This window comes from Perognathus longimembris, chromosome 26 (genome assembly GCF_023159225.1).
Source record: "Perognathus longimembris pacificus isolate PPM17 chromosome 26, ASM2315922v1, whole genome shotgun sequence".
In the NCBI taxonomy this organism is placed as follows: Eukaryota; Metazoa; Chordata; class Mammalia; order Rodentia; family Heteromyidae; genus Perognathus; species Perognathus longimembris.
The window spans coordinates 7,553,728-7,566,432 of record NC_063186.1 but is presented as its reverse complement, the minus strand read 5'-3'; the positions used below and the strand labels follow the sequence as shown (position 1 = coordinate 7,566,432).

The 12,705-nt window shown below is 47.5% G+C and overlaps 1 protein-coding gene across 1 annotated transcript in view; it reads left to right on the top strand.

The window, feature by feature from the left end:
* The window catches only part of Col6a6 (collagen type VI alpha 6 chain), a 56,467-nt gene that overhangs the window by 28,319 nt on the left and 15,443 nt on the right, over positions 1-12,705 (top strand). Inside the window, exons 19-23 of the mRNA XM_048334468.1 lie at positions 2,812-2,865; positions 4,303-4,338; positions 5,203-5,265; positions 7,409-7,471; positions 11,272-11,334. Coding sequence (XP_048190425.1) covers positions 2,812-2,865; positions 4,303-4,338; positions 5,203-5,265; positions 7,409-7,471; positions 11,272-11,334 — 279 coding nt within the window. The remainder of the gene's footprint in view (positions 1-2,811; positions 2,866-4,302; positions 4,339-5,202; positions 5,266-7,408; positions 7,472-11,271; positions 11,335-12,705) is intronic.

The following is a 12,705-nucleotide window of genomic DNA, read 5'->3' as shown; positions in this document are numbered from 1 at the left end:
AGGGCAAAGGGGTCAGCTGGCCTGGCGTGGAAGCAATGAACCCAAGTGGCGATGCCGTCTAGGGTCCCTTCCACCGTGGTTCTAAGGAGTTTAGTCTCCTGGGTAGGATTTCTTTCAGGATCTTCTTAGCCACTACATTCGCAGTCTCATGCTTTGTTGGATAGACTTCAACCCATCCTGAAAAGGTGTCTACAAAAACTAGCAAATATTTGTAATTTCTGTGAAATCTACTTCCCAATACACGCCTGGCCTATTCCCACAGAGGCGAGCTCCTTTAGTAATCTGTTGATTGGGGGCATTGGTAAGCTGACAGATCTTGAAATTTTTAACAATATACCTTTGCAGGCCTTTAACAGATCTCAATAAGGACACAATCTCAGGTCTACAAGCTTTCTTTACTAAACAGATGTATGAGCTTAAAATTCTCACTGCCAGTCAGGGCTTTGAGTAAATGCGGGGGGTGAGATTTTAATCTATCCTCTCATTTGACAAACTTACCCTTACTAACCACTATCACAGATGACTGGCAAATTCCTGCCCAGTAGACAGACATGGGCATTGGAAAGGCATGCTTATGAACTATTCTTCTAGGACTTCCCGGCTTTAACTTTTGAAAGGCCAACAGTAGTGACTCTAGGATCTGACACCATCTCTGCCATCCAAGCAGTGGCTTACTGCCTCTGGATGCTCCATCACTTTTGTCCCAGGAGGAGTGACTTTCGACTTGGACTCAGGGCCTGAGTGCTGTCCCTCAGCTCTCCAGCTCAAGACTAGCACCGTACCACTTTTGAGCTCCACACCACTCCGTTCCCAGCACTCTGCTGGCTGATTAGAGACAAGTCTCTCACAGGGACCTTTCTTTGCCCGGGCTGGCTTCGAACCGCAGATTCAGATCAATGAGTCTTATAAGGGGCCACTTTACTCCAATTATAAGCAACAAGGTGGTCCACACAGAAGTAGTTTTTAAGCATGCTCTCTTACCTGGAACTTATTAAGGGTCAGTATTAGATCTTGACAAACTTGTAGGAATCACCTGTGCTTCTCTGTGGGCCTGCTGGAAACTGTTACAAAAAAACCTACAAAGAAGCTGGAATGGCAATTAAACATTTTGGTAGCCATAATTCTCCTTTTCTCACTTTGCAATAATTATTTAGGACAATTTTACTTCCAAATTTCTTCCAAAAGGCTACAAAAACAAAACAATTAATACAAAAGGAGGAAAACACACAGGCCTAAGAAAAGTTACGAGTTGGAGATCTCCCAAGCTGGCCCACAACCTCCTACAAGGGTGCAGAAGGCATGGACCCGAGTTGGCCCACAACCTCCTGTAAGAAGGAGTGGACCCGAGTTGGCCCACAACCTCCTGTAAGAAGGAGTGGACCCGAGTTGGCCCACAACCTCCTGCAAGGGTGCAGAAGGAGTGGACCCGAGTTACGAGTTGGAGATCTCCCAAGTTGGCCCACAACCTCCTGCCAGGGTACGGGAGGAGTGGACCCAAGTTGGCCCACAACCTCCTGCCAGATAAGCAGAAGGAGCAGACCCAAGTACAAGGTGGGCGGGTTGAGTCTCGTTTAGGAGGTCCTCCTGGTCAGTTCCGGCCAAAAACCAAACTGACTCGCGCCCTACAAGCAAAAGCAAAACAGACAAATTACAGGACAAGACAAATGAACAGTGCTGTTTTCTTACCTTCGGAGTCTGGGATCTCGGGGTCTCTGGGGCTATCCCGGACGAAACCCCAAATGTTGTGCCAAGTCGCAAGACCACCCCCAAGAAGACCACCGAGATTCAGACACTCCGAAATGCAAAAGCAAGGCAAGGCTTTATTTAACGAGCTGCCAACTCGGGCCACGTCCTACCCACCGACACAGCAGGAGGTTAGGAGGAAGCCTCGAGCTGTGATTACACAGGGCTTATAAAGGCAAAGAACAAGGTTACAACAATCAGCTGTGCAAGCAAGATTAGAACACAGGTACAAATCTGATTGGCTCAGGGTTCGATTCTAAAATGGGGTTCACGTGGTGGGGCCTGACTTCAAAGTCTGGCACCTCACTAGGGCTTGAACTGAGGGTCTAGGTGTTGTCCCTAAACATTTTTTCTTCAAGGCTGGTGCTCTACCACTTGAGCCACAGCTCTACATCTGGTTTTTTGATGACTCATTAGAGGTAAGAGTCTCATGGACTTTCCTAATCTGGCTGGTTTTGAACTGTGGTCCTCAGATCTCAGCCTCCTAAGGAGTTAGGATGACAGATGTAAACCATCAGCACCCAGTTCACTTTAAAAAATATATTTTTTAAAGATCCAGTCCTTCCCAACATTCAAATTTTACATAGTCTCAAAGACATCTTGTCATTAGCGTGTGACAGAAAGAACAGGCCGTGGTTGGAGTGTAAGTCTTATAACCTCAAGGCAAGAAGTCTCTTGGAATTGAACTCTCACAAATCACAATCTGGTGTTATTAGCCTGTTTTCCAGGATTTAAAAAAAAAAACACACACAAAAAAAAACAAGTTATCTGGGTAATATGAATCCCTGGATCCTCTTGATGAGAACTATCCAGGAAAAGTCTGATGTGAAGGAGAAAAGGCAGGCCCATGCCCTGTCTCAGGCCCGTGCCTTACCATCTTTGAGGCAGGGAGGAACGGAATCACCACTGTCTAAGGGAGCATCCGGAGGAAGCCGTCCCTCAGGTCCCGCCCACCTGGAGATGTGATTGGTGGCCAGCAGAAGCCACCTCACACATTCCAGAGGAAGGGAACGCTATCATTGGACGGGAGCCCATCGTGGCCCTCTGGTCTCTCTGTTCCTTTGACAGGGGAGAAGAGGATGGCCAGGCCTCCCAGGAACGCCGGGCTCCAGAAGAAAGACAGTAAGAGCCCTTCCGGACAAGTCCCGTGACACCCGTAGCGTCTGCGAAATGCCATGTGGGGAGTCTTCCTCAAGGCTGGTGCTCTACCACTTGAGCCACAGCTCATTTTCCAGCTTTTGGCTGGTGAGGTCAGAGGATAAGAATCTCCACGGGCAAAAATAGTCTGCCTGGGTTGGCTTTCAACCTCAATCCTCAGATCTCAGCCTCCTAAGTAGCTAGATGACAGGCACGAGCCACCAGCCTTACCTTCCCCTTCCCCCACCCCCCAGTCCTGGGGTTTGAACTCAGGGCCTGGGCACTGTCCCTGAGCTTCTTTTTGCTCAAGGCTAGCGCTCTACCACTTGAGCCACAGCGCCACTTCCGGCTTTTTCTGTGTATGCGGTGCTGGGGAATCGAACCCAGGGCTTCATGCATGCCAGGCAAGCACTCTACCACTAGGCCACATTCCCAGCCAGACATGTAGGCTTAAGCCGCTATCAACAGCTATGCCAGAAGACTATATTGGATATGGAGGCCTGAGAGGCAGAGACAAAGGGTCCAGGCCAGAAAGTTCTCGTGAACTTTACTGCCTCGATAGGATTTGAATCTCCAACCTCAGACCTCAGCTTCCTGAGTAGCTAGGATGACAGGCGTGAGCCACTGGCTCCCTGCCTTATTGCCTTTTTGACTTCCTGATCTATGAAGCATTGACGTGGCCTTCCTAACCTTCCACAGAATGAGAAATGGTACGGACAGTTTGGGTGGGTATTTTTTTTTTTAATTAATAATGCTATACTGAGTAACTCATGAATGTTTCAGATGATTCACTTCTGACAGGCATTCAGATTGTTTGGCTTAAAATAAACCATTCTGGCTTGCTTTCATTTCTGAATTTAAGCTATTCTAAAGTTCCTGGAATTTGTTCTCGGTTTTTCCGCTGGCCTGTGGGCTGGTCCACTGCTGATTTCTGGTGAACTTGGAGAAGAGGAAAAGAAATGAAATTGGAAGCAATCCCCCGCGTGGCTGGACAGCAGCTGTAGTCAGAGTCTGACGGAAGGCACATTGCTGTCCATAGCCTGTCCTTCCATCAGTTATCACTTTTTGTTAGAAAGGCAGAGTTGTCACCAGTTTTGCTTTTCACTGAAATGGATATTGAACGGTTTAAGCACCCTGTGGAAATTTATATATTTATGCCAGTGCTTTTTTTTTTTTGCCAGTCCTGGGGCTTGGACTCAGGGCCTGAGCACTGTCCCTGGCTTCTTTTTGCTCAAGGCTAGCACTCTGCCACTTGAGCCACAGCGCCACTTCTGGCCGCTTTCTGTATATGTGGTGCTGGGGAATCGAACCCAGGGTCTCATGGATAGGAGGCAAGCTCTCTCGCCACTAGGCCATATCCCCAGCCCCTATGCCAGTGCTTTAAGGTGGTCATTAGTAATTTCTTTTTCTTTTTTATTGTAGGTAGCTCATGGCCGAAGGGGACATACAGGCCCACAGGTAGGTGGATTTTTATTTTTTTAATTTATTTATTGGGGTTATAGTTTCATACGTGAGGCAGTGAGTACATTTTATTATTCATTCATTCATTCATGCCAGTCCTGTGGCTTGGGACTCAGGGCCTGAGCACTGTCCCTGGCTTCTTTTTGCTCAAGGCTAGCACTCTACCTCTTGAGCCACAGCATCACGTCCAGCTTTTTCTGTGTATGTGGTGCTGAGGAATCGAACCCAGGGCTTCATGCATGCTTGGCAAGCACTCTACCACTAAGTCACATTCCCAGCCCCTTTTATTTTATTTTTTTGCTGGTCCTGGGCCTTGAACTCAGGGCCTGAGGGCTATTCCTGAGCTTCTTTTGCTCAAGACTAGCACTCTACCACTTGAGCCAGAGCTCCATTTCTGGTTTTCTGATGGTTCATTGGAGATAAGAGTCTCATGGACTTTTCCTGCCCTGGCTGGCCTTGAACCACAATCTTCAGATCTCAGCCTCCTAAGTAGATAGGATGACAGGCAAAGGTCCTTCATTGTTTTTGGGACTAGAAGAAAAAGAAAATCTAACAGGGCTCAGGTGGCTCAGGCCTGTCATCCTAACTACTCAGAAGGCTTAGATCTGAGGATCTCATTTCAAAGTCAGCCCACATAGGAATATCCATGAGACTCTTATCTCCAATGAAGTCCTAGAAAGCCGGAAGTAGAGTTGTGGCTTACCGTGGTAGAGTGCTATCCTTGAGCAAAAGAAGCTCAGGGACAGCTCCCAGGCCTTAGTTCATGTCCTATAACTGGAAAAAAAAATCCTGCTGTTGGACCTGTGGAACTCAGATTCCCAGACAACACGGAACTAACAGCCTGATTCATCCTCATCACAGGGAAAACCCGGCACTCCTGGCCCAGATGGACCAGAAGGCTTACCAGGAGTTCAGGGCCCTCAGGTACGTGTTGAGACCAGGCAGGGTGTGAGAATAGTACGGAGGAAATCTGAGTATTGAAAAATCTTTTGAGCCTTGAGAAAATAACTTCCAACCACTTTGCACAATTCCCGATGTTGAGAGTAATAAAGAAGCGAAGCACTCGGTCTCTTTGATCTAAGTTTGATCCTGGGCCAAAGAAGAAAAGAGATGAACACATGGGACCGTGGGCCCTGTGTGTGCTGGGTTCAAGGTCAAGAAATCATCCCTGGAGCCAAGGGAAACGTTGACACTTAAATATCTGGCGACTGGGAGGATCAAGCCGGCACAGTAATGGCTCTGTGTTACATCTGTGGACGTCCATGGTGTTGAGGTATTGGCTGTGCTCTAGGAAAAAATTGTTGTAATACAGCTGGATAATTCCCTGGGTGCAGGGGCGGGGGGTGGTGGAGAAGAGTCCACGGTGGGGGCACTCTGCCGGTCCTTTCCGGCTCACTTCTCCAGGGAGCTGCCTTCAGCACTTTCTCCTTTGCAAGGAATAAGCCATCCTTGGCTCTTTGCACAGGTCACAGGAGGAGAATAAAAGGGCAGGCCAGACAGGGCGAAATGGAGCCCAAAGTAACAATGACTCCCGGTGCTGGTGGCTCATGCCTGTAACCCTAGCTGCTCAGGAGGTGGAGATTGGAGGATCTTGGTTTGAAGCTGGGCAGGAAACTTGGTGAGACTCGCATCTCCAGTTAATCACAGAAGAAGCTAGAAGTGGTGCTGGGGCTCAAAGTGGTAGAGCACCAGCCTTGAGTAAGAAAGCAAAGCAAAAGTGCAGGGCTCTCAGTTCAAGCATCCAGTACTGGTACAAAATAAAATCAAATTAAGAGAGGAGAGTCACTGAGGCTGACATGAAAGAAGCCAGAATACAGATACCACTCGCCTTTGGCCTCTTCAAGCTCACTTTTGAAAGCATGAGAGATAAATGGTGTTTGGCTTAAAGTCAGGCCGATTGGTGGTTCTGGTATCTTTCAAAAGTTTTACCAGGCTTGGGCTGCATTTTACCAGGATTTCCAAGCAGTCAACGGCCTTCCTGGTGGCTTCCAGCTCTTTCCAGCTGGGATTGCTCTGCTGTTGCTTTTGCCAGCTCGGGAGAACTCAGTTTCCTTCCTTGTAAGTGGGAAATATTTGCCACTGAGTTTGTAGAGACATATTTCTTTCTTTCTGTGGCTGAGAGCAGGACTTGAACTCGGAATCTGATGCTTTCACTCATCGCTGTCACTCTACCAACTGAACCATGGCTCCAGCCCCTAAAGGTTGGCTGTTTCAAAGCTAAACAAGCAACAATGCAGTATCCTTTCTCCCATCTCCCCCCATCTCCCAACTTAATTTAGAAGGAGAAGCAGAAACTAAACAGTCCGGAGGTATGGATGTGATCACTAATAGGCATCATAAGCTAGGTGGGGTGGCTCACGCCTGTAATCCCAGCTGCTCTGGGGGCTGAGATAGGAGGATCTTCAAAGCTGGGCAGGAAAGTCCCTGAGACTCTGTGTGTGTGTCTGTGTGTGCCGGTCCTAGGGCTTGAACTCTGGGCCTGGGCTCTGTCCCCGAGCTTCTGCTCAAGACTAGTGCTTGGCTACTTTGAGCCACAGCACCACTTCTGACTTTCTCTGAGTATTTTATTGGACATAAAAGTCTCTCTGGCCTTCCTGTTCGGTCTGGCTTTGAACCGTGATCCTCAGATCTCATCCTCCTGCATAGCTAGGGTGACATGCGTGAGCCACCAATGCCCAACTCCGGCGTCCTGCTTTGTATGGCCAGTCGTTAGTGTGGCCGTGGGATAGAACAGAGATGTGCATAATCGAGTGGTAGGTTTACACAATCGATTTCTCTTTTCCCCCCTCTTGGACCTAGAAGTTGTGGATTTGGCATATGGACAACTGAAGACAGGCAGCTGCAGCCCAGAGCTGTGGAAAGGGTTGATGTGCTCTGCTTCGTGTTTCTTCCGAGCCGTCACCCCAACACCCTGAATTCCAGGCTAGAGGAGGGAGAGCGAGAATGATCCACCAGGACCAGAGGATTGGAGGGATCAAATTTCTGTTTCTGTATCTTAGCGTTTCCGCTTGTGCAAGATGATAAATACTCGAGTGTAAAGTGTAACACTTTGATTGTGTACATTTAGGGTCCAAGAGGAGAGGCTGGAACAAAAGGAGAGAAAGGAAGTCTGGGGATGAAAGGCCCCCAGGTATGTAATGGGAGAGGGAAGGGAGGGAGGGGAATGGGAGGGAAGGATAGAAGAGTGAGGAAGAGCGAGGAAGAGGGAGAGAGGTTATGAGCCAAAGTACATGTAGTTTTGATCTTGGCTTTAATGTAGGTAGCTTTTTTTTTTTGGGGGGGGGTGTATGCTGATCCTGGGGCTTGAATTTAGGGTCTGGGCACTGTCCCTGAGCTTTTTGTGCTGAAGACTTGTACTCTACAACTTGCACCACAGTGCCACTTCTAGCTCTCTCTCTCTCTCTCTCTCTCTCTCTCTCTTTCTCTCTCTCTCTCTCTCCCTCTCTCCCTCTCTCTCTCTCAATCTCTGTCTCTGTCTCTGTCTCTGTCTCTCTTTTTGATGGTTAATTGAAGATAAGGGTCTCAGAGACTGTCCTGTCTGGGTGGGCTTTGAACCTTGATCCTCAGATCTCAGCCTCCTGAGTAGCTAGGATTACAGGTATGAGCAGGGGCTGGGAATATGGCCTAGTGGCAAGAGTGCTTGCCTCATATACATGAAGCCCTGGGTTCGATTCCCCAGCACCACATATACAGAAAATGGCCAGAAGTGGCGCTGTGGCTCAAGGTGGCAGAGTGCTAGCCTTGAGCAAAAAGAAGCCAGGGACAGTGCTCAACCCTGAGTCCAAGGCCCAGGACTGGCAAAAAAAAAACCAAAACAAATACAGGTATGAGCAACCCACCCCTAGCCCATTGTTTTGTTTTGTTTTTTTAAATCTCAACTTGTGGTGCCAGCAATCTCTTTCAAGGATTTGAATCCACAATAGTCAGTTTTTCAGCAATTTAGTTCTACTATGAAATGGTCAAGTTTCATGCTGTTTGAGAGAGTACTTACATAAAAACTGAGAACCAGTGTCTCCATGGTAGTTGTTCATGTGCTCTAAAATACTGTGGCATGGGGGCTGGGAACATGGCTTAGTGGTAGAGTTGCTTGCCTAGCATGCATGAAGCCCTGGGTTCAATTCCTCAGGACTACATACACACAAAAAAAAGCCAGAAGTGGTTTTATGGTTCAAGTGGTAGAGCTCAAGCCTTAAGCACAGAAAAGCTCAGGGACAGTGCCCGGGTCCTGAGTTCAATCCCCAGGAACTGGAAAAATAAAATATGGCTCTAGAAGATACTACAAGCTTGAGTTCAAGGTTCAGAAGCAGCACACACCCACAGCAAAAATAAATAAAGCAACAGATGCCAAATAAAAATCTATTGGGTGATTATCTCATAGGGTTTTATAAAATATTGAGATGAGTATGGATTATCATCCCTAGCATCTCCTTGTGTCTGCAGGCCAGCTCTGCGGATGGATGCCTTGCTTTCTCCCTCTTCTTGCTTTGGCAACACCGATTGTCATAAATCACTCCCCCTCTCCACATTGGCCAGAGTTAGGCAAAACAAAGGCCTCCCTCTTTCCAGGCTTCTCTCCCATTTGGCTGGCTGGGTTACATGGCTCTCTGTGCTTGGCTTTCCTGAAGCGGTCTACTCGGCGTAGTGAACATGCTGTTGGCCGTTGGGTTCTTAATGATGATGATTATTTTTTTTTCTGGAATGATTGCTGCCATGATTAAAATGTTGGGAAAATTATTTCAACTCTCTAGTGTTGGGATTACTTTGAAGCATCTGTATACAATGGTTCTTCCAGGGAGATTTCTCTTGATACCCTTTGGATATTCCAAAGGGGGAAGGATTGCCATCAAGTGTTAGTAGGAGAGAAAGGCAACTCGTGTTGTCTGAATTGGTATTATAGGAGGTTTGCCTCTGAAAGTATTCCAGGAAAATAGGCTTTCTGGGCAGCTAGCAGGACTTATTGAAGTGATATGTACTAGATTTTTCCATATGGATGTATTCTATGTCTATCTGTTTGGAGGTTTATTTGTTTACATTCTTCAGTAAGATTTTTTTTTTTTTTTTGCCAGTCCTGGGCCTTGGACTCAGGGCCTGAGCACTGTCCCTGGCTTCTTTTTGTTCAAGGCTAGCACTCTGCCACTTGAGCCACAGCACCACTTCTGGCCATTTTCCATATATGTGGTGCTGGGGAATCGAACCCAGGGCTTCATGTATATGAGGCAAGCACTCTTGCCACTAGGCCATATTCCCAGCCCCTCTTCAGTAAGATCTTAAGAGCTTTCTTTGTGTGCATCTGTACGCATGGGTGGCAATACTGAGGGTTGAACTCAAGGTCTGGTGCTTTTGCTTAGCTTTTCACTCAAGGCCCATGTGCCACCACTTGAACCCAGAGCTCCCGTCCAGCTTGCTGATGGTTGGAGAGAAGGGTCTCAATGAACTTTCCTGCTTAGGCTGGCTTTGAACCATGATCCTCAGATCTCAGCTGCCTAAGTAGCAAGGCATGAGCCACCAGCACTTGACTTAAAGCTTTCTTTAATAATAAGTCTTGTTAAAGTTATCTTAAGGATTTCATAGTTGTTCACCTTTTCACAAATAGGAATAGACTTACTTTGTTGTTGTTGTTGATTATGGGGCTTGAACTCAGGGCCTGGGCGCCGTCCCTGAGTTCTTTTGCTCAAGGCTAGTGCTCTATCACTTTGAGCCACAGCGCCATTTCCACTTTTCTGGTGGTTCATTGGAGTTAAGAGTCTCATAGACTTTTCTTCCTGGGGTGTTTTCAGGCCTGAGACACAGGTGCCAGGCTAACCATTGATTTAAAAAAATTTAATTTATTTTCATGGGCTGGTAATATGGCCTAGTGGTAGAGTGCTTGCCTCATATACATGAAGCCCTAGGTTTGATTCCTCAGCACCACATATATAGAAAAAGGCCAGCAGTGGTGCTATGGCTCAAGTTGGCAGAGTGCTAGCCTTGAGAAAAAAGAAAAGCCAGGGACAGTGCTCAGGCCCTGAGTTCAAGCCCCAGGACTGGCAAAAGAAAAATTAATTTATTTTCAAAGTCATGTACATAGGGGTTACAGTTTCATTCATAAGGCAGTGAGTAAATTTCTTATCAGACTTGTTACCTCCTCCCTCATTTTTCTCCCACCTTCCCCTACCCTAGTTCCCTCTACCCCCCAGAGTTGTACAATTGGTTTACAGCATATAGTTTTATAAGTATTATTGTTGGATTGGTTCCCCTTTTACCCTTTGTCTCTCCATTTTGGTGCTCCCCTTCCCTTCCTTAGTTCCGATAAACCTTATATATAATACTTATATATAACACCCAGGATACCAAAATCAGCAGTTTCTGAGGACTGTTCCAGAAGGCTTCTCCTGCACTCCCTGAAAAGATTTTGTTATACTGCTAGGTATTTGGGGGTGGAGGTGGGGAATATCTTGAGCTTTTGGATGCACAAGTCATCATTTGCAAATAAAAGTCCATTTACCTTCCAAAATAATAATAATGATGATGATGATGTAATATTAAAAAAGAAAAGACTGCTCTCTAGTTGAGGGAGAACTCATTTTTTAAGGCCAAGGTCATTTGGAATAAACTTCAAGTATTCGAAGTTTTAGCAACATCAGCCCTTGAAGCAGAAAGCATGGAGAACCTGAATTTTCTTTCTTCTTCTTTTTGATTTCTTTTTGGAAGAGTCCTAAGAAAGCATAAAACACTTTGGCCAACATCTGGCTTGCTTTATTAACTTTCTTTTATTGACTAGCCTTTCTTTAATAGCTGTAATCCTTTTTTTTTAAACCCCTGGATCAGAACTGGCAGATCCCTGACTGTCCTCCATCTGCACTTGATTTCGCCTCTTGGGGGGACACGGGGAGGTTTTGGGGAGAGTTGCCTGGTGTGTTGCTGAAGCTTGCAATCCTTGTTTTGTTGCAGGGGCCCCCAGGACCCAAGGGAGCCGCAGGAAACCCAGGCCGTGTGGGAAGCCAAGGAAATAAAGTAGGTCACATTCTTGACACCCCCAAAGTTGACATGTTTTGTGTGTGTGTGTGTGTGTGTGTGTGTGTGTGTGTGTGTGTTTTCCTCTCCTCAAGAGAGCTACAGCTGTCTGCCTGCCTTAGCCAGAACCCTTTCAACACAAAGAAATAAAACACAACTCAACTGCCCCAAAGCCTGACTTCATTCTTAGAGAGCCGGCACCCTCCAAGGACCAGGGCGGGGACCAGGATGAGCTCAGCAATTCCAGCTCAGCATAATCTCATTCCTGGGGTCCCCCACCCCCACCCCATTTCCAGCACGGGATGGCCAGGAAGCAAGCCTGCTTCCTTTCTGGACCCACCCCTCTGCTCCTTCCCTCTCCCTCCTGGCCTCTCTTTGTCCTTCCTTTCTCCCTCCCTCCCTTATCTCTTTTTCCTCCTCCCATCCCTCCATTCCTCCTTTCCTCTCTCTTCCTCCCATCCCACTCCTTCCTTCCTTCCTTCCTTCCTTCCTTCCATCTTTCCAGCCCTCCCTCCCTTCCTTCCTTTCCTCCTCCTTCCCTCTCTTCCCTTCCCTCCATCCCTCCTTCCTTCCCTCCTTCCTTCATTCACACAAGCCTCTCCTTTGAAGGCCAAGGCTGGGCACCAAGGCCTCAGCTCTCCTGGGAAGTCAGCCGCAGGAGGCCAGGCAGTGTGTGTCTTGTTTCCAGATGTGTCCCTCATGCTTCGAAGAGCGCCTGTGGTGGAACAAGGTCTTGGTTGAATGTGTGATGCGTGAACATCTGGCGACAGGATATGTATATCCTGAAAGCAACCCCCACGGAACTTAGAGTATGGTCAAGGCCATTTCCGTGCCGTTCTTGTCATCTGGGAGATGAGGGAGTGAAACGGAGGCAGCGGAAGGGGATGGAAAGCACGCGGAGGCAAGCAGGGAGTGGGGATCGATCCAGGAGAACGTGTTGTCTGCCGGGCAACACGTCTCAGAAGGAAGACGATGGCGATTGGTTATAATTCGGAAGGAAGGAGAAAGGAGGAAGATATGCTGGCTTCCAAGGAGAAAAAGGTTCAAGGAGAATAACAACTGGCTGTGTGTCAGTAGCTCACACCTGCCATCCTAGCTACTCAAGAGGCTGAGATCTGAGGATCGTGGTTCAAAGCCAGCCCAGGCAGGAAAACCCATGAGACTCTTACCTCCAGTGAACCTACCAGAAAGCCCGAAGTGGCACTCAAGTGGTAGAGTGCTAGCCTTGAGCAAAAGAGCTCAGAGACAGCGCCTAGGCCCTGAGTTCAAGCCCCACAACTGACAAAAAAAAAAAAAAAAGAATATCAGTTGGCACACCCCTCCAGGAGCTCACGCCTATAATCCCAGCTTACTCAAGAGGCTGAGATCTGA